This window comes from Opisthocomus hoazin, chromosome 7 (genome assembly GCF_030867145.1).
Source record: "Opisthocomus hoazin isolate bOpiHoa1 chromosome 7, bOpiHoa1.hap1, whole genome shotgun sequence".
Lineage (NCBI taxonomy): Eukaryota > Metazoa > Chordata > Aves > Opisthocomiformes > Opisthocomidae > Opisthocomus > Opisthocomus hoazin.
In genome coordinates this window covers 32,451,112-32,463,625 of record NC_134420.1, presented here as the reverse complement: position 1 = coordinate 32,463,625, position 12,514 = coordinate 32,451,112, and the positions used below count along the sequence as shown (strand labels likewise).

Genomic DNA, 12,514 nt, shown 5'->3' with positions numbered 1-12,514 from the left:
CTTTTAAGAGCTCCTGCTGGCTTCTGTTATCAGCGTGTTTATTCAATGATAATATGTTACTTACACTGACATTGAGAGCTTTCCCATTTGTGCCATGTCTGTCTCTTACAGTTCTTATTCATTGGTGTCATTTGGTAGCATCACTCAGAGAAGTGTAGGTATGTTATATTCAACGTACAACTTTACAAAACAAACTTCTAATCTTATTTAAAAAAAGAATTCTGTCATCTTGATAAATTCATCTCTTTTGACCTGTGTCAGCGGCTTGTTTGTTTTACCTGAGGTTGATGATGTTTAAGACCTATAATTATCCAAGTTGTCTGGAATATTTTTTTAAAATCTTGGCAGCTTGCTGAATTTCATTTAGTCTTCTGGAGCTTCTCTGGTGTTTCAGGACCTCCTGAAAATCAGTTTTGCTGTATGCTTCTTGCTCAGCTCTTTAAAACTGAGAAAGAATATTTAGGTCTGTTCCCTTCAGAGTAATGAAATACAGTGGAAACAATGTAGAAAGTTACCTATTGTAATAAATGGAATGTTGCATGCTAGTGTCATTTGCAGCTTCCACCCCCCAAGTCAACAGCAGAAATGACGTACTCTGTATGTGGGGTTTTTTTAAGCTGCACTACCCATTCTGCCTTGATTAATTGGTAAGTGTCATTTCTGGGAGTCCCTTAAATAAGATGATAAAAAGCATTTTGGACTATGGTGTTTCTGCAGATTTTTCCCTGTGCTCCCCTTTTGGTGAGGCTTCTAATCTAAGTAATAATTGATTGGGTGGTAGACAGTGTTGTGTATTACAGTATTCCTTATCTATTAAAATAGTGTTATGCAGAACTTCTTCTTATTATAGTTCATATTTAAATCAGGGATTTGTTGCTGAGAAAGTTTAGAAATTCAATGTCTGCTTTAATTCTAGCAGCATAAAGCATCCTTGCCTGTGGTCTTCAGTGTAAATCCCCATGCAGCTGAATGTTAGGTGCAGAGGGAGCCAGTTGTTTTGTTTGGTGGTGAGATGTGATGTTGGCCTTTTAGTATTCTGAGCTATAAGCTTTGGTAGTTACTTGATGAGTTCCTCCTCTCCTTCTGCCATCTTGAGTGTTTTGAGTAGGTTGTAACTTCATGTTTATTTTGGTCATGATTTCAGCAAAGGCAGTTTGTTTGGTGCTTTGGAAAGGAGCTATTCTGATTAATCTCACACTTGTTTATAAGGAGTTAGACTTCCTCTTCTCTGTCTTTTGTTCTACGTGAGAACTTAGTCCCATTATTTGTCCTGTCCTTTATTTAAAGTTTCTGCATGAGGCTAGCAAACCCATTAGCATACGATGCCCTGTTAATTCAGAAAGCTAATTGAAGTCCAGTGAAATTCAGACCCATGACCTTAGTGCCGTTTGTCAGGTCACTGTTTTCTTTCTGAAACTTTGAAACTGGCTCTTTGGGGGCTATTTTAATTATTGCATGGGGCTCATACTACTGTGAAGACGCTGCTTGTTTTAAATATTTTAAAAGTAACTTGCTCCTGATGACATTGTGGGATGAAGAAAAGCAAACAATGGCTGCCTTTTTATAAAGTTGGTGTAGGTTTCTGTTTTTTGTATTGTTTTTTGTGTTGTTGCATTATTCAGGCAGTGAATGCTTCTGTGGGTCCTGATCAGGAGGGTGGGGGGAAAGTGATGTTTTCCTAACAAGTTTTATAATCTTTGTGAACAAAATTGTCCAACTGAAAATATTCTTTTAAAGAGGCAGGTTCTAAATTTTCTTAAAAGCTGAAAAGTTATTACCTGTTATGTAGTTTCTATGCCATTTACTTCAGTACTATGATGCTTTACTACTCGTTATGAAGTATTGGACCCTTTGCTGTAGAAGGCGTTTGACTGGCAGGCTGGAAATAGACTGAAGGAAATTACACAAGTGAAAGTACAGTCTTTTTCTACCCTAATAAAAACAGGTAGTAAGGGAAGACTTTTGGAATATGATAGACAACTGAGCTTGATTTTGGTCTGAATGGTTTGTTTGGTAGCACTTAGTATTTGAGTTAATTCTTATTCCTTTTTAAAATCATGTTTGCGAAGTAATTAAATTGTGGCTTTAGCCTGGAATATGTGATTTGCTTGACTTGAGCAGCGGAAGAAACCAATTGGAATCTTCCTGTGAATTAAGCTTTGCTGGCTCTGAAAACATCTGCTTGTGTTGTGGGTAGATAGACCTTTAAGATTTTAATGCTGAGCACTGCTGCTTTTTGTATTCCAGGCACAGAGAACTTGCACTTGGTATTTTCTTACTCTGTCTGGGTGCTAAGAGATTTTCCTGAAGATGGACTGAAGGTAAGTGGTTGAAACAGGCACCTTGCCATTGAGATTCTTAGTGCCGTGTATGGAATTGGGAGAACTCAATGTAAGAAACCATGTATTAATGCTAAATCCAACTAAATATGTAATTTATATTTTCTGTATTCAGTATTGTGGTAAGATTAGCAATAGATAGAGCGGGACAGCCTTTCAATTTTTCTCACGCTTTTCCATTCTTGGAGTACTTTATCTTGTAATAAGTAGCTACGAACCTTTGATACAATATTTAATGTTACTGATGTCATGCTTTTTGCACAAGAGCCTGACTGAATATTTAAATGCCAAGTGTTAATTTGCCTTTCTTATTTTCCCTTTCCTCTTTGATATAGAACTGACTTCCTGTATTTGGGAAGCATTGGGCACTGTAAAAGAAGAGTGTTAACCAAGGCAGAAGCAGGGATGTTTGTTAATCCTTTCAGATGCAAGATAGCTTCTAGTGCTTAAATAAGCTGCTCAGAATTTTTGTACTTGGACATATGTGATGATAAGTCAGGCTTCAGTGCTTCAGAGAGAATAAGCTGTGGCACTTAGAATAGTGGGGTTTTTTGGGTTTTTTGTTGGTGAATAAAATTTTGTTTAACAGATATTTACAGAAGACCTTCCTGAAGTGGAAGCATTGCCACGAGACAAAGTGCTCAGTTTCTTGATAGAAAATTTTAAAAGCTTGACTGTTCCTTACCTGGTAAGAACTCAATCTGTAGTAGTACATTACATTCTGTACAAGGTGTTACATGTAAGGCTTTAGTTCTCGAGACGTTGGAGCCTGATGCTGTCTCAGAGAATGCTAACTTTGCCATAAGCTGTGCAAAGAAAAAATAATTAAAATGTATGAAATCCTGAAGTCAAGTTTGGTAAAGGCAAGCATGGAACTGTTGCTTGCTTATAACAAGTTACTTCCTGGAGGAAGTTTCTGTAAGTGAACCTGAACATGTATTTACAGGAACACATCATTCATGTCTGGGAAGAAACCGGTGCAGACTTTCACAACTGTCTGATCCAGCTGTACTGTGAGAAAGTACAGGGCTTAATGAAAGAATATCTCAGTTCTTTCCCTGCAGGTACGTTTAGTCTTTTCTGGGGGGCGGATCAGGGTGTGGGACAGCACAGGGGAGCCTTCACAGTGTATTGCTGTAAGCCTTCCCTGTTCATATCCAGAAGATATCCCAAGTGATGAAGGAAATGGAACGACGGAAGTTGTGGGTTTGTAGGAATGTCTAGTTTATTGCCTCCCTAGAGATCTTAAGTGTAACAGCAGCTACTGCTTCCGGAATTGTACACGTTAAGGGTAGGGAAGTCTTGACTAATAGAGTCTATTGTTTAACCAGCTACTAGATGTGTTTTGGGGAGCTGAAGAAATTTGGCAGGTGCACCAGAATCCCAGCCAGTATAACAGTTTCATCAAAAATTGGTTCTTTCTCATAATGATTTGTTTATCGTCTTCTGTGTACTAGTGTAGTGAAATAGTTGTCTTACCGTAGCTTATGTTGTTTTCTTCCATATAGATAAGACTCCAGTGCCTGCTGGGGAGGAAGGAGGAGACTTGGGGGATTACCGGAAAAAGCTTCTACTTTTTTTGGAGAAGTCTAGCTGGTACGAACCTAGTCGACTAATTAGTGACTTCCCCTTTGATGGTGAGTTCAGTTTCCATTGGTTAACTAAACCCTAGCTTATGGCATTGTGCAGCAAAACCTCCTCACTTAGTGTAGAGTCATGGTAACTAGAAATGGAAAAGATGGCTGTATGTGTAATTGTAGGCCACTGATGTGTATACTAACTCTGTTTTTGCTGGCACGTTTGGGTTTACCAGTCTCTGCAGGATTCCTGTAACTGTTGGCCTAAGACCCTGTGGCATCTCCCATCACTTAACCTAACTTTTCGAAGAGCCTGAATTGTTCAATGGATCTGAAGTTTGTTGTATCTTAGAAGTTGCTTAAGAATTCATAAAATGTTACGGAGACTAGTGTGAAGTAGACTTACAGTCTCAATGTAACTTTAACCTGTGCTCGGACTGTAGTTCCTTCTGTTAGTCTGGTCACTAATGGAGCTTATGTTGTTACTTCTCTGTGTGGCTATTGACTAGTCCTCCATGCTATCACTAGGTCTCCTAGAAGAACGTGCTCTGCTGTTGGGTCGTATGGGGAAGCATGAGCAAGCTCTGTTTATTTATGTTCATATTTTGAAGGACACCAACATGGCTGAAAAGTAAGAATTGCCTTTTGAAATTTGTTTTTTTTTTTACTCACTGTCCTGTGGATAGGATGTGTAGTGAAAGGTTGCTGTATGTGGAGCATGAATGCTGTGACCCTTTGGGATCTTCTGGGTTTCCATGTTTTCTTGACTTTCAGGCTCTTCCATGTATCTGTTCATTACAGATGATGATGCCAAGCCCTTGAGGCTTAACTTCTCATACTCTTCTGTCATTGCTTTTTAGAGCAATATTACTGTCATCAATGAGTTCTTTGTTTCCACATGTCCTTAGCTTGTGAACTTGTGTATGTTGCTTTGCTTCCTTTCTCTTCTGAGAGACATTCACTAGCCCAGATGCGAAGTTAAGGTAGAGGTACGGCATTTTACTAGGTGTGTCATGTCTGGGAACCTTCTGAGTGAATCTAAAGTACTTAGGTGAAAATAGAATTAACTGTTACTGGCAGGTATGTCTGAACACTGGGGCCTGTTCAACATAGCTTCTTTTAAAGCTAGTTTCAGCAAATACCTGTTAGAGGGCATTTGATCCTGGTATGCATTGTACACTGATAAACACCACCTCTTTGTGATTCAGATATATATCTACACATATATGTATTCATATATCTACACATACTTTTTATGCTATGGTGTGTTGATTGGAGACATCATTTTTCCCTTTTTTTACACAGCTGAATTAAGTTTCGTTTCTACATAAAAGCTTTTTAAGTTGATTGGAAGTGGGAGACTAGCACAAAACCTCTGTTATTCTCAGCATTGTGATGCAGAGTAAATGGTGTAATTTTGTTGTGCAACTTGGTTAGTTGATCAGAATTGGATGTACAGTCAGTTAACTTGGATGCCTTCAGTAGTGAAGGCTTTTCAATGTTAATTTCTGTGAGCTGAATCTCCGGGTCACAGAACTGTCCCTGCATTTCACTTCATTCTTCTCTGTTCTAGCTACTGCCATAAACATTATGAGAGAAACAAAGATGGCAACAAAGATGTAAGTAGCTTCACCTTTACAGTCTTGCTTTTCAGTAAGGATGGATTAGACTGTTCATACCATATTAGTGAGTTTAAAGTATTTGCTCTATATGGACTTCTTCAGGGTTTGTGTAGGTGGGACAGGAACCTGTCTAAGTTCTTGGAATTCAGGAATTACTAGATGATTTTTTTTTAATTTGTTAGGTTTTTTTTGTTGTTGAGAATGTTACTGTATTGCTGGAGTTGAGCATGTATTCTGTAGCTAAAGTCGTGATGGATTTCAGAAGACAAAATATTGTGTGCGTATTCCACATCTACAAAAAAGTTACTGTTAAAAAGCAGTGAAGTGTTTGATTTCTAAAAATTATGAATGAGTTATGTGAGATGAAGGAGGCATGGTTAAAACTACTTTTATAGGAAAACTTTAGTGTGGAATGCAGGTCTTAAAAGGCCTTGAACATCATTGATGCTTTTCAGTTTTTCTTGTTTTAAGATGAGAGCTGTTTAAATGAGCGCTTCAGAGTTTTGAATGGTGTGGGTACAACTTAGTAGTACCATTGCTGTGTTGTACCAGCACTGTCAATTATGGATGTGTGCAGTGGTTTTAAAATTTTCCTTCTGTGTGCAACAGGTCTATCTGTCACTGCTGCGGATGTATCTCTCCCCACCTAGTGTGCATTGCCTGGGACCAATCAAGATGGAAGTGCTGGAGCCTCAAGCCAATCTGCAGGCAGCTCTGCAGGTTTTGGAGCTACATCACAGCAAACTGGATACCACCAAGGTGAGAAAGACTTGCAAGTACTCAGTTTGTACTGTTGGCAGAAGGTGACAGAAGGTACTGGAGCAGGCAAGTGAACCATCTGTAACAGTGTCAAGCTAAACGTGTCAATTTCTATTCTATTTTATTCTCAATTCATTTTTAATTTTGACTAAGTATATTTTGCTCCAGGCAATAAACCTACTCCCAGCAAATACACAGATTAGTGAGATTCGAATCTTCTTAGAGAAAGTGCTTGAAGAAAATGCTCAGAAGAAAAGATTTAATCAAGTACTCAAGAATCTTCTCCATGCAGAGTTTCTGAGGGTAAATACCCACCACCTGTCATTTACTGGAACGGTGTTTTAAAGTGTATGTTCAGTATTTCAATTAACTGTTCCTTGTGTGGAATGTGTGTCCTCTAGATGGTGCTGTAGTTCATTCAAAGCTAGTGGATGTGCATCAAGTAGATTGAATGTCCCCCTTTCAGGAGGTGGCGAGTACATTCATTTTAGTTTGGATGAGGTGTGTGTCTTTGCTGCGGGTCCCTGGACTCACTGTGCTCTGTTGTACATTGCGGGATGATCTTGGAGAGCATGGACTGGATTTCTTTAGAATAAATTAAACCAGATAATGCAGTTCAATAGTTCACCCAAACACCCCTTAGTGCTTAAGATGCCTTAGCCTGTGGACCAGACCAGTTGAAAGGAAAACCCTGCAATTCATGTAGTGTGGGTGTTGGGTGTTCAATACCACCTGCTCCGCTCTACAGACCTGCTTTTGTGCTGTACAACTTGCTAATGTAGATATAGCCACTGAAAATTAAATGCTGTGACAGGTTTCAGTTTCACCAGCCTAGAAGGGAGCTGTGGTGTGGCATTGCTTTTTGAGCCAGCTGGCTTTTTTTTTTCCCTCCCTGTTCTTCTTTAGGTCCAGGAGGAGCGGATCTTGCATCAGCAAGTGAAGTGCATTATTACAGAGGAGAAAGTGTGCACTGTATGTAAAAAGAAGATAGGTAACAGGTGAGAGCATATACCTTAAAGCTTGGGAAAATGAATGGGATAGGAATCTGGTACACTTAAACTAAGAATGTTGCAAAACTCAGTGTGTGTATATACACAGAGATAACAGTAGTATGAGGGAGACATCTGAAGAGTGTTTGAACTGAAAATTACATCGCTTAGCTGGGTGACTGGAAAAACATCAAAACTTTAGTCACTGAAGTTTACTGCAGGAGTTTAATCCTTTCAACAAAGCAGAGTAAAATCTCATTCAAAACTTGTAAGACTTCTTACCTCACAACTCTAGAACGCAGCAAATTGCTTCTCGTACTGAATCTGGAAAATGTTCTAAGAACACTGCCTACTACTTTCTACTTAACTAGAATTAAGAAGGATGATATAAAGAACTAAAGTACATGTGTAATAGTTTTCTGTATCTGATGGCTTTGTGGTTCCCTGGCTGATTTACATTTTGTAGCCTAATTATCTGAGTATATCTAAAAGTAGAACTAATTCATTTGACACCTTGATGCCAATAACTTTTCTTCTAGAATACCTAGTAGGCAAGTATGGGTTAGTATAGAATGCAAATTTTATTTGCACTTTTTCCTTTTTGAACTCCAGTGAAATGCCACGTGACTAGCTTACTGATTGTTTCCCTTGTTGATGTGAACCCTTCTGAGGCAGTAGCAGTCACAATCAGCAGCATTCACAACGATAGGGAAAGGCTCTTTTTCCAAAATGTTTTAATGAACATGGGTCTAAATATACTTATTGCTGTGCATATTCAATTTTTTGCGGTTAGTGTGTAGCATGTAGCATCCGAATTTAATTTTGCATATGCAGTATTGGTTTGGTTGTCTAGGATTTTTCTAAAGCTGTGAAGTTCAACAAGGTTTTGAAGGGCAAGCATGTCAGCATGTCACCCAGTCTTTAACTTGTTACCAGTGACTTCCAAGTAAAGTATGCCTGTAGAAATGAAAATAGGTATTATTTTTTTAAAAATTAAACTCTTACAAAATCCATAGAATACTTTTGTCTGGTTTTCTCAAGAACATATTCAGGCTGTAAATTAAACAAGGAAGTGTCACTTTCATGTAAACATCTTTTTCTGATTCTGACACAACTTGAATGTTCTTGTTTGAATAGGGAAAACTGTTGGTCTGTATTGACAGTTGATTTTTGTGTTCTGTCTCTTTACAGTGCATTTGCTCGATACCCTAATGCAATAGTTGTGCATTATTTCTGCTCCAAAGAAGTCAACACATTGGACACCTGACCTTGTCATGGTCAATAATCCCAACGTTCATATGAAATTCAGAACTGATGACTTAAGTTGATGCCTCTAAGATGTTTGAGGCTTGTTGCTAGGTTCACATATACTGGGTAGAAGTCGTTTGTATCTGTGGACTGACTGTACCTATCTGGCAATATTGATTTACTAGAAAATGACTTTAACCATGTTATTACAGTGCTGGCAACTACACTGAACCTCTCAGTACTCAGATGAAGAATAGAAGCTGATTTTTGTAGTGAGTTTTGTATTGCTCTCCAACCTTGCGAATGAGTTGTTCAACAACTATTGGGCGTTCAACACAAGTCAAGTTTTACTATAAAACTTCCTTAGGGTGACAGTGTTGTGATTTGGCCTTGTATGTAAATAGTTCCTCAAAAAAAAGAAAACTCCTTTAAAGTCTTCGCAGCTGTTTGTGTTGCATGGAGATTGCCAGGTGTTTGGCATAGAGAAGGCTTCTGTGCCTATTTCTAGACCTAGAAAATAAAATTTTACTTTCATCTCAGTAATGGCAATGTTTAAATGCTGGCCAAAGGATTCTTTTTATTGATGTTCAGTGTTATCACCTGACCTCCTAAGAAGTTCCACAGGAGATGGTCAGACAAACAGTAGATGCCACTAGTAAGCGTTTTTTTTTTTCTTTAGTTTGAGAGCTGTAAATTGAATTAACTTGTCTTGTTTGCACTGAATATGTTCACTCTTAGCACGAGTGGAAGCTCAGAGGCTATTCTAAGAAGTTCACATCTGCACACATACCAAAAAGCAAAGAATACCCTGTAAAGCAACTTCTGAAGGGAGTGAACTATAGTTATTGCTTGAGCATCTAGACTACACTTCAGATCTGTGTATATAAGTGCTTTGGCCTCTGTTTCACTTTACAGCTTTGAAGTGAAATCCAGACTATTTCAAGAGTGCTTTATTTTAAATGCTATAGAACAGTGTTCTGCTCAGGCTGGTACTGTTCTTAAGTTACTCTTGGGCCAGAAGTCTTAGCTATAGGAACTACATTGTACAGTACTCCTTGTACGCTGTAATGTTTTTGTCTAACTTATTTTTCCACAAACTTTACTCTATAGCAGATTGGTATGGGGATATTAAAATGTTTGATCAGTGCAGAAAGAATCTGTGCAGTGGTAATGAAAAGGCAGCAGTAGCAAATAACCCGATAGTGTGACTGTTTGACTCCCAACATCCTGGTCTAGCAATACGTACAAATATGTAATTATTAAATAGTATGGAGCATGGCATGTTAACTACCAGCTATCACCTCTTAAAAAAAAGCCTGTCTGCCTAAAGTGTAATTTGATCTCAGTTAACATCATAAATTTACTGAAGCCATTATGTGAGTGTGTTTTAGGAACAGATCTGCTGTAGGCTGACAAGAGTCCTAATTCACTTTCATTTGCCAGTGTTAATAGTTTCCCTTGCTAACTGTTTCTTTTTTCCCTTTCCACATGTGTTTGTATTTATTGTTCATATGCTATGCGTTCATTTGGATTTCTTGGTCCAGAGTTTTGCTACTGTTCTTGGATGTCTTGGGCAGTATTGCTACTGATTTCTTTCTGCAGAGGCTGGGTAGAGGGAATCTGTGGTGTTAATGTTTTTAACTTTGTATTTCTTCTGTTTGAAGAAGAGAACCTAAAAATACTTATACTGGATTTGCACATTCTGTATAGATCTTTATATACTAGTTCAGGTACAGAGGGAAGATGGTTTTGGAGAGTTGTGTTTACAGGTCATTGAGAGTGAAAGAAGGGTATTTAAAAAGGCCCTGAATTCTTTGTATATGGATATAACAATATAGCTCTGATTTTTAGCTGTCTTATGTTTAGTACTGTTAGTCTGATTTTTGTTTATCTTCATTATCTGCTGCCAGGAGAGCTAAATTAGCTAAATTCACGTGAGGATCTTCTTTGTGCTCTCACTTATGTGGTTAAGGTTGTGCCTCTGTTCACATCCATTGCATACTTTATACGGAGATGTGGTTCGTGCTGCAGTTCTTTTTGTTGGTTCTTATAATGTGGTTTGGGTTTACTAATCATACAGCAGGTTTATCTAAAGCAATAGATTGTAATAAATATTGTGAACCAGTGTGTGTTTCAGTCATTGTGCATTAAGCTTTTCTGGGCTGCTGTAGGTTTTTTGTTTGGTTGGGTTTTTTTTAATATGTATTAGTCCTCACTTTCTTTTGGAAGTCAGACCCAATGCAGGGGCTCCCAATATCACTCCCGCTTTAATATGTGTAATTCAAATGAGACCATGTCATATGAGAGCTGTCATGACTTCTGAACTGTGGGTTTTAAATCGACAAGTTTATAGTATGCTTGTGAATGTTCTCAAAATCCTACAAAAACTACTTTTGTATTCTCTTTGAATAATGTTTTTGAAAGTCTTACACCATTAAATATGTACTTATTAGAGAAGACTAAAATTACTGACAATTTTTTTTTTTGAGTGGTGGTATGCTGTTTTGCGATGGGGACGAATGTTGAGCTCTGTGTGACCAAATAAGGAAAGGTTTAGATTGACAGATTTGCAGTTGCTTGAATTGTAGGTCACAGTCTAGCCTGGTGTTGGAAGTAGAATATAGATCTTCAGTTTTCCCATTCTATAGAAAAGGGAGATATCAGCACTGAAGAACAGTCTTTTGTCTCTGTGCTAGACAATTGAGTATACTGGTATTTCTGGAGAAGACTAACCCACCAAAAAAAAACCCCAAACCAAAACCTTGATAGCATTCTTTGGAATCTTCATCTCTTCTAATTATGCACTGCATCTCAGCTCTCCTCTTAATGCTCCCAATGGGAGCAAAAGGGGCCCACATGTGATATCTATGGATATTTTAAGTACTAGATAGTATAGTAGGTGATGGTGTCATTTGTTCATGCTTGCTGACAAAAAAACAACTGAATGAAATGTCGATATACATCTACCTTTACCACTGTGGGGATGCTAATCCAAGCAGAAGTAAAGTTGCCAGGTGTGAGGCCATCTTTGTTGCCTCATGTTTTTATGCCATTTTGCTTGCTTGTTTTCTTAGTCTGCTAGGAAATGACAAAAGCAAGTAGCTTCTCTTTGGATATTAAGTTGGCTGTCAGCAGTGTCTGCAAATAGCTAAAACTGCACACAAACACTGTTTGCTAATGGATGATCTGTTGCCTGTGAAATAATTCTTAAGCATGTGTTCTAAAGAGCTTTCAGTTTTTGAGAGAGAAATTTAAGAGCAATTCTATAAACATGAGATCCCTGCGCTGAGATTTCTTTGGAAGAGGACAGAGAACTTCAGCAGAAGGTAGGTAAGCCTGATTTTATATAGGGTTGGGCACTCGCAAGATGAAATACAGGTTTTATATACTGTCTGTAATAAAGTGTTTAGGTTAAGCGTGGTTTCTCCATGTTAGCTTACTGTCTGAAGCTGCCTCAATCTTCCTGTAATTTATAGTCGAGCTATATTAGATTAAATATAAATAAATCACATTTACGGTTCTGCAATTTTTCTAAGATAAATGAAACCTAATATGACAGTCTTTCATTTTCAATGCAGTGGTATGTAGAAATGCAAAGAAATTGCTTTTTCAGCCCAGTGTCTATCTTTACCATACTGTTTAGTACCACATGAAAGCTTTACAGCAGTTGCTGTCTGTTTTGCAATGGTGTGTTATGTTTGTTTTTTGACTGCGTTGATTGCAAGTCTGTGGATTCACTAACTGGTACTGACTTGTTTGTGTCAGTGCCTATGCTTTTGTTAATTTTCTTAAATTCTGATCTAGTGACTGACACTAATGACAGGAAATGATTAATGAGTGGGACCTTGCTGCGAATGTGTCACATTCTCATGTTTGTGTGGAGCTGGTGACACGCTGCATTACTGGCTTCCATACATTCTCTGCCATTTTCTAATCATTGAAACGCTCAAGTTTGTTGTTTTGTTGTTTTTTTTTTGTCT

General features: G+C 38.1%; 1 protein-coding gene across 3 annotated transcripts in view; it reads left to right on the top strand.

The window, feature by feature from the left end:
• VPS39 (VPS39 subunit of HOPS complex) overlaps nt 1–10,659 on the top strand; it is a 30,626-nt gene extending 19,967 nt beyond the window's left edge. For all 3 annotated transcript variants that reach the window (XM_075425998.1, XM_075425997.1, XM_075425996.1), the window contains 10 exons: nt 2,248–2,321; nt 2,929–3,027; nt 3,286–3,403; nt 3,848–3,976; nt 4,445–4,547; nt 5,490–5,535; nt 6,148–6,297; nt 6,466–6,600; nt 7,204–7,295; nt 8,478–10,659. In XM_075425998.1, the coding sequence (XP_075282113.1) occupies nt 2,248–2,321; nt 2,929–3,027; nt 3,286–3,403; nt 3,848–3,976; nt 4,445–4,547; nt 5,490–5,535; nt 6,148–6,297; nt 6,466–6,600; nt 7,204–7,295; nt 8,478–8,553 (1,022 nt within the window). In that variant the 3' untranslated portion in view covers nt 8,554–10,659. The remainder of the gene's footprint in view (nt 1–2,247; nt 2,322–2,928; nt 3,028–3,285; nt 3,404–3,847; nt 3,977–4,444; nt 4,548–5,489; nt 5,536–6,147; nt 6,298–6,465; nt 6,601–7,203; nt 7,296–8,477) is intronic.
• Nucleotides 10,660–12,514: the final 1,855 nt, after the last annotated feature.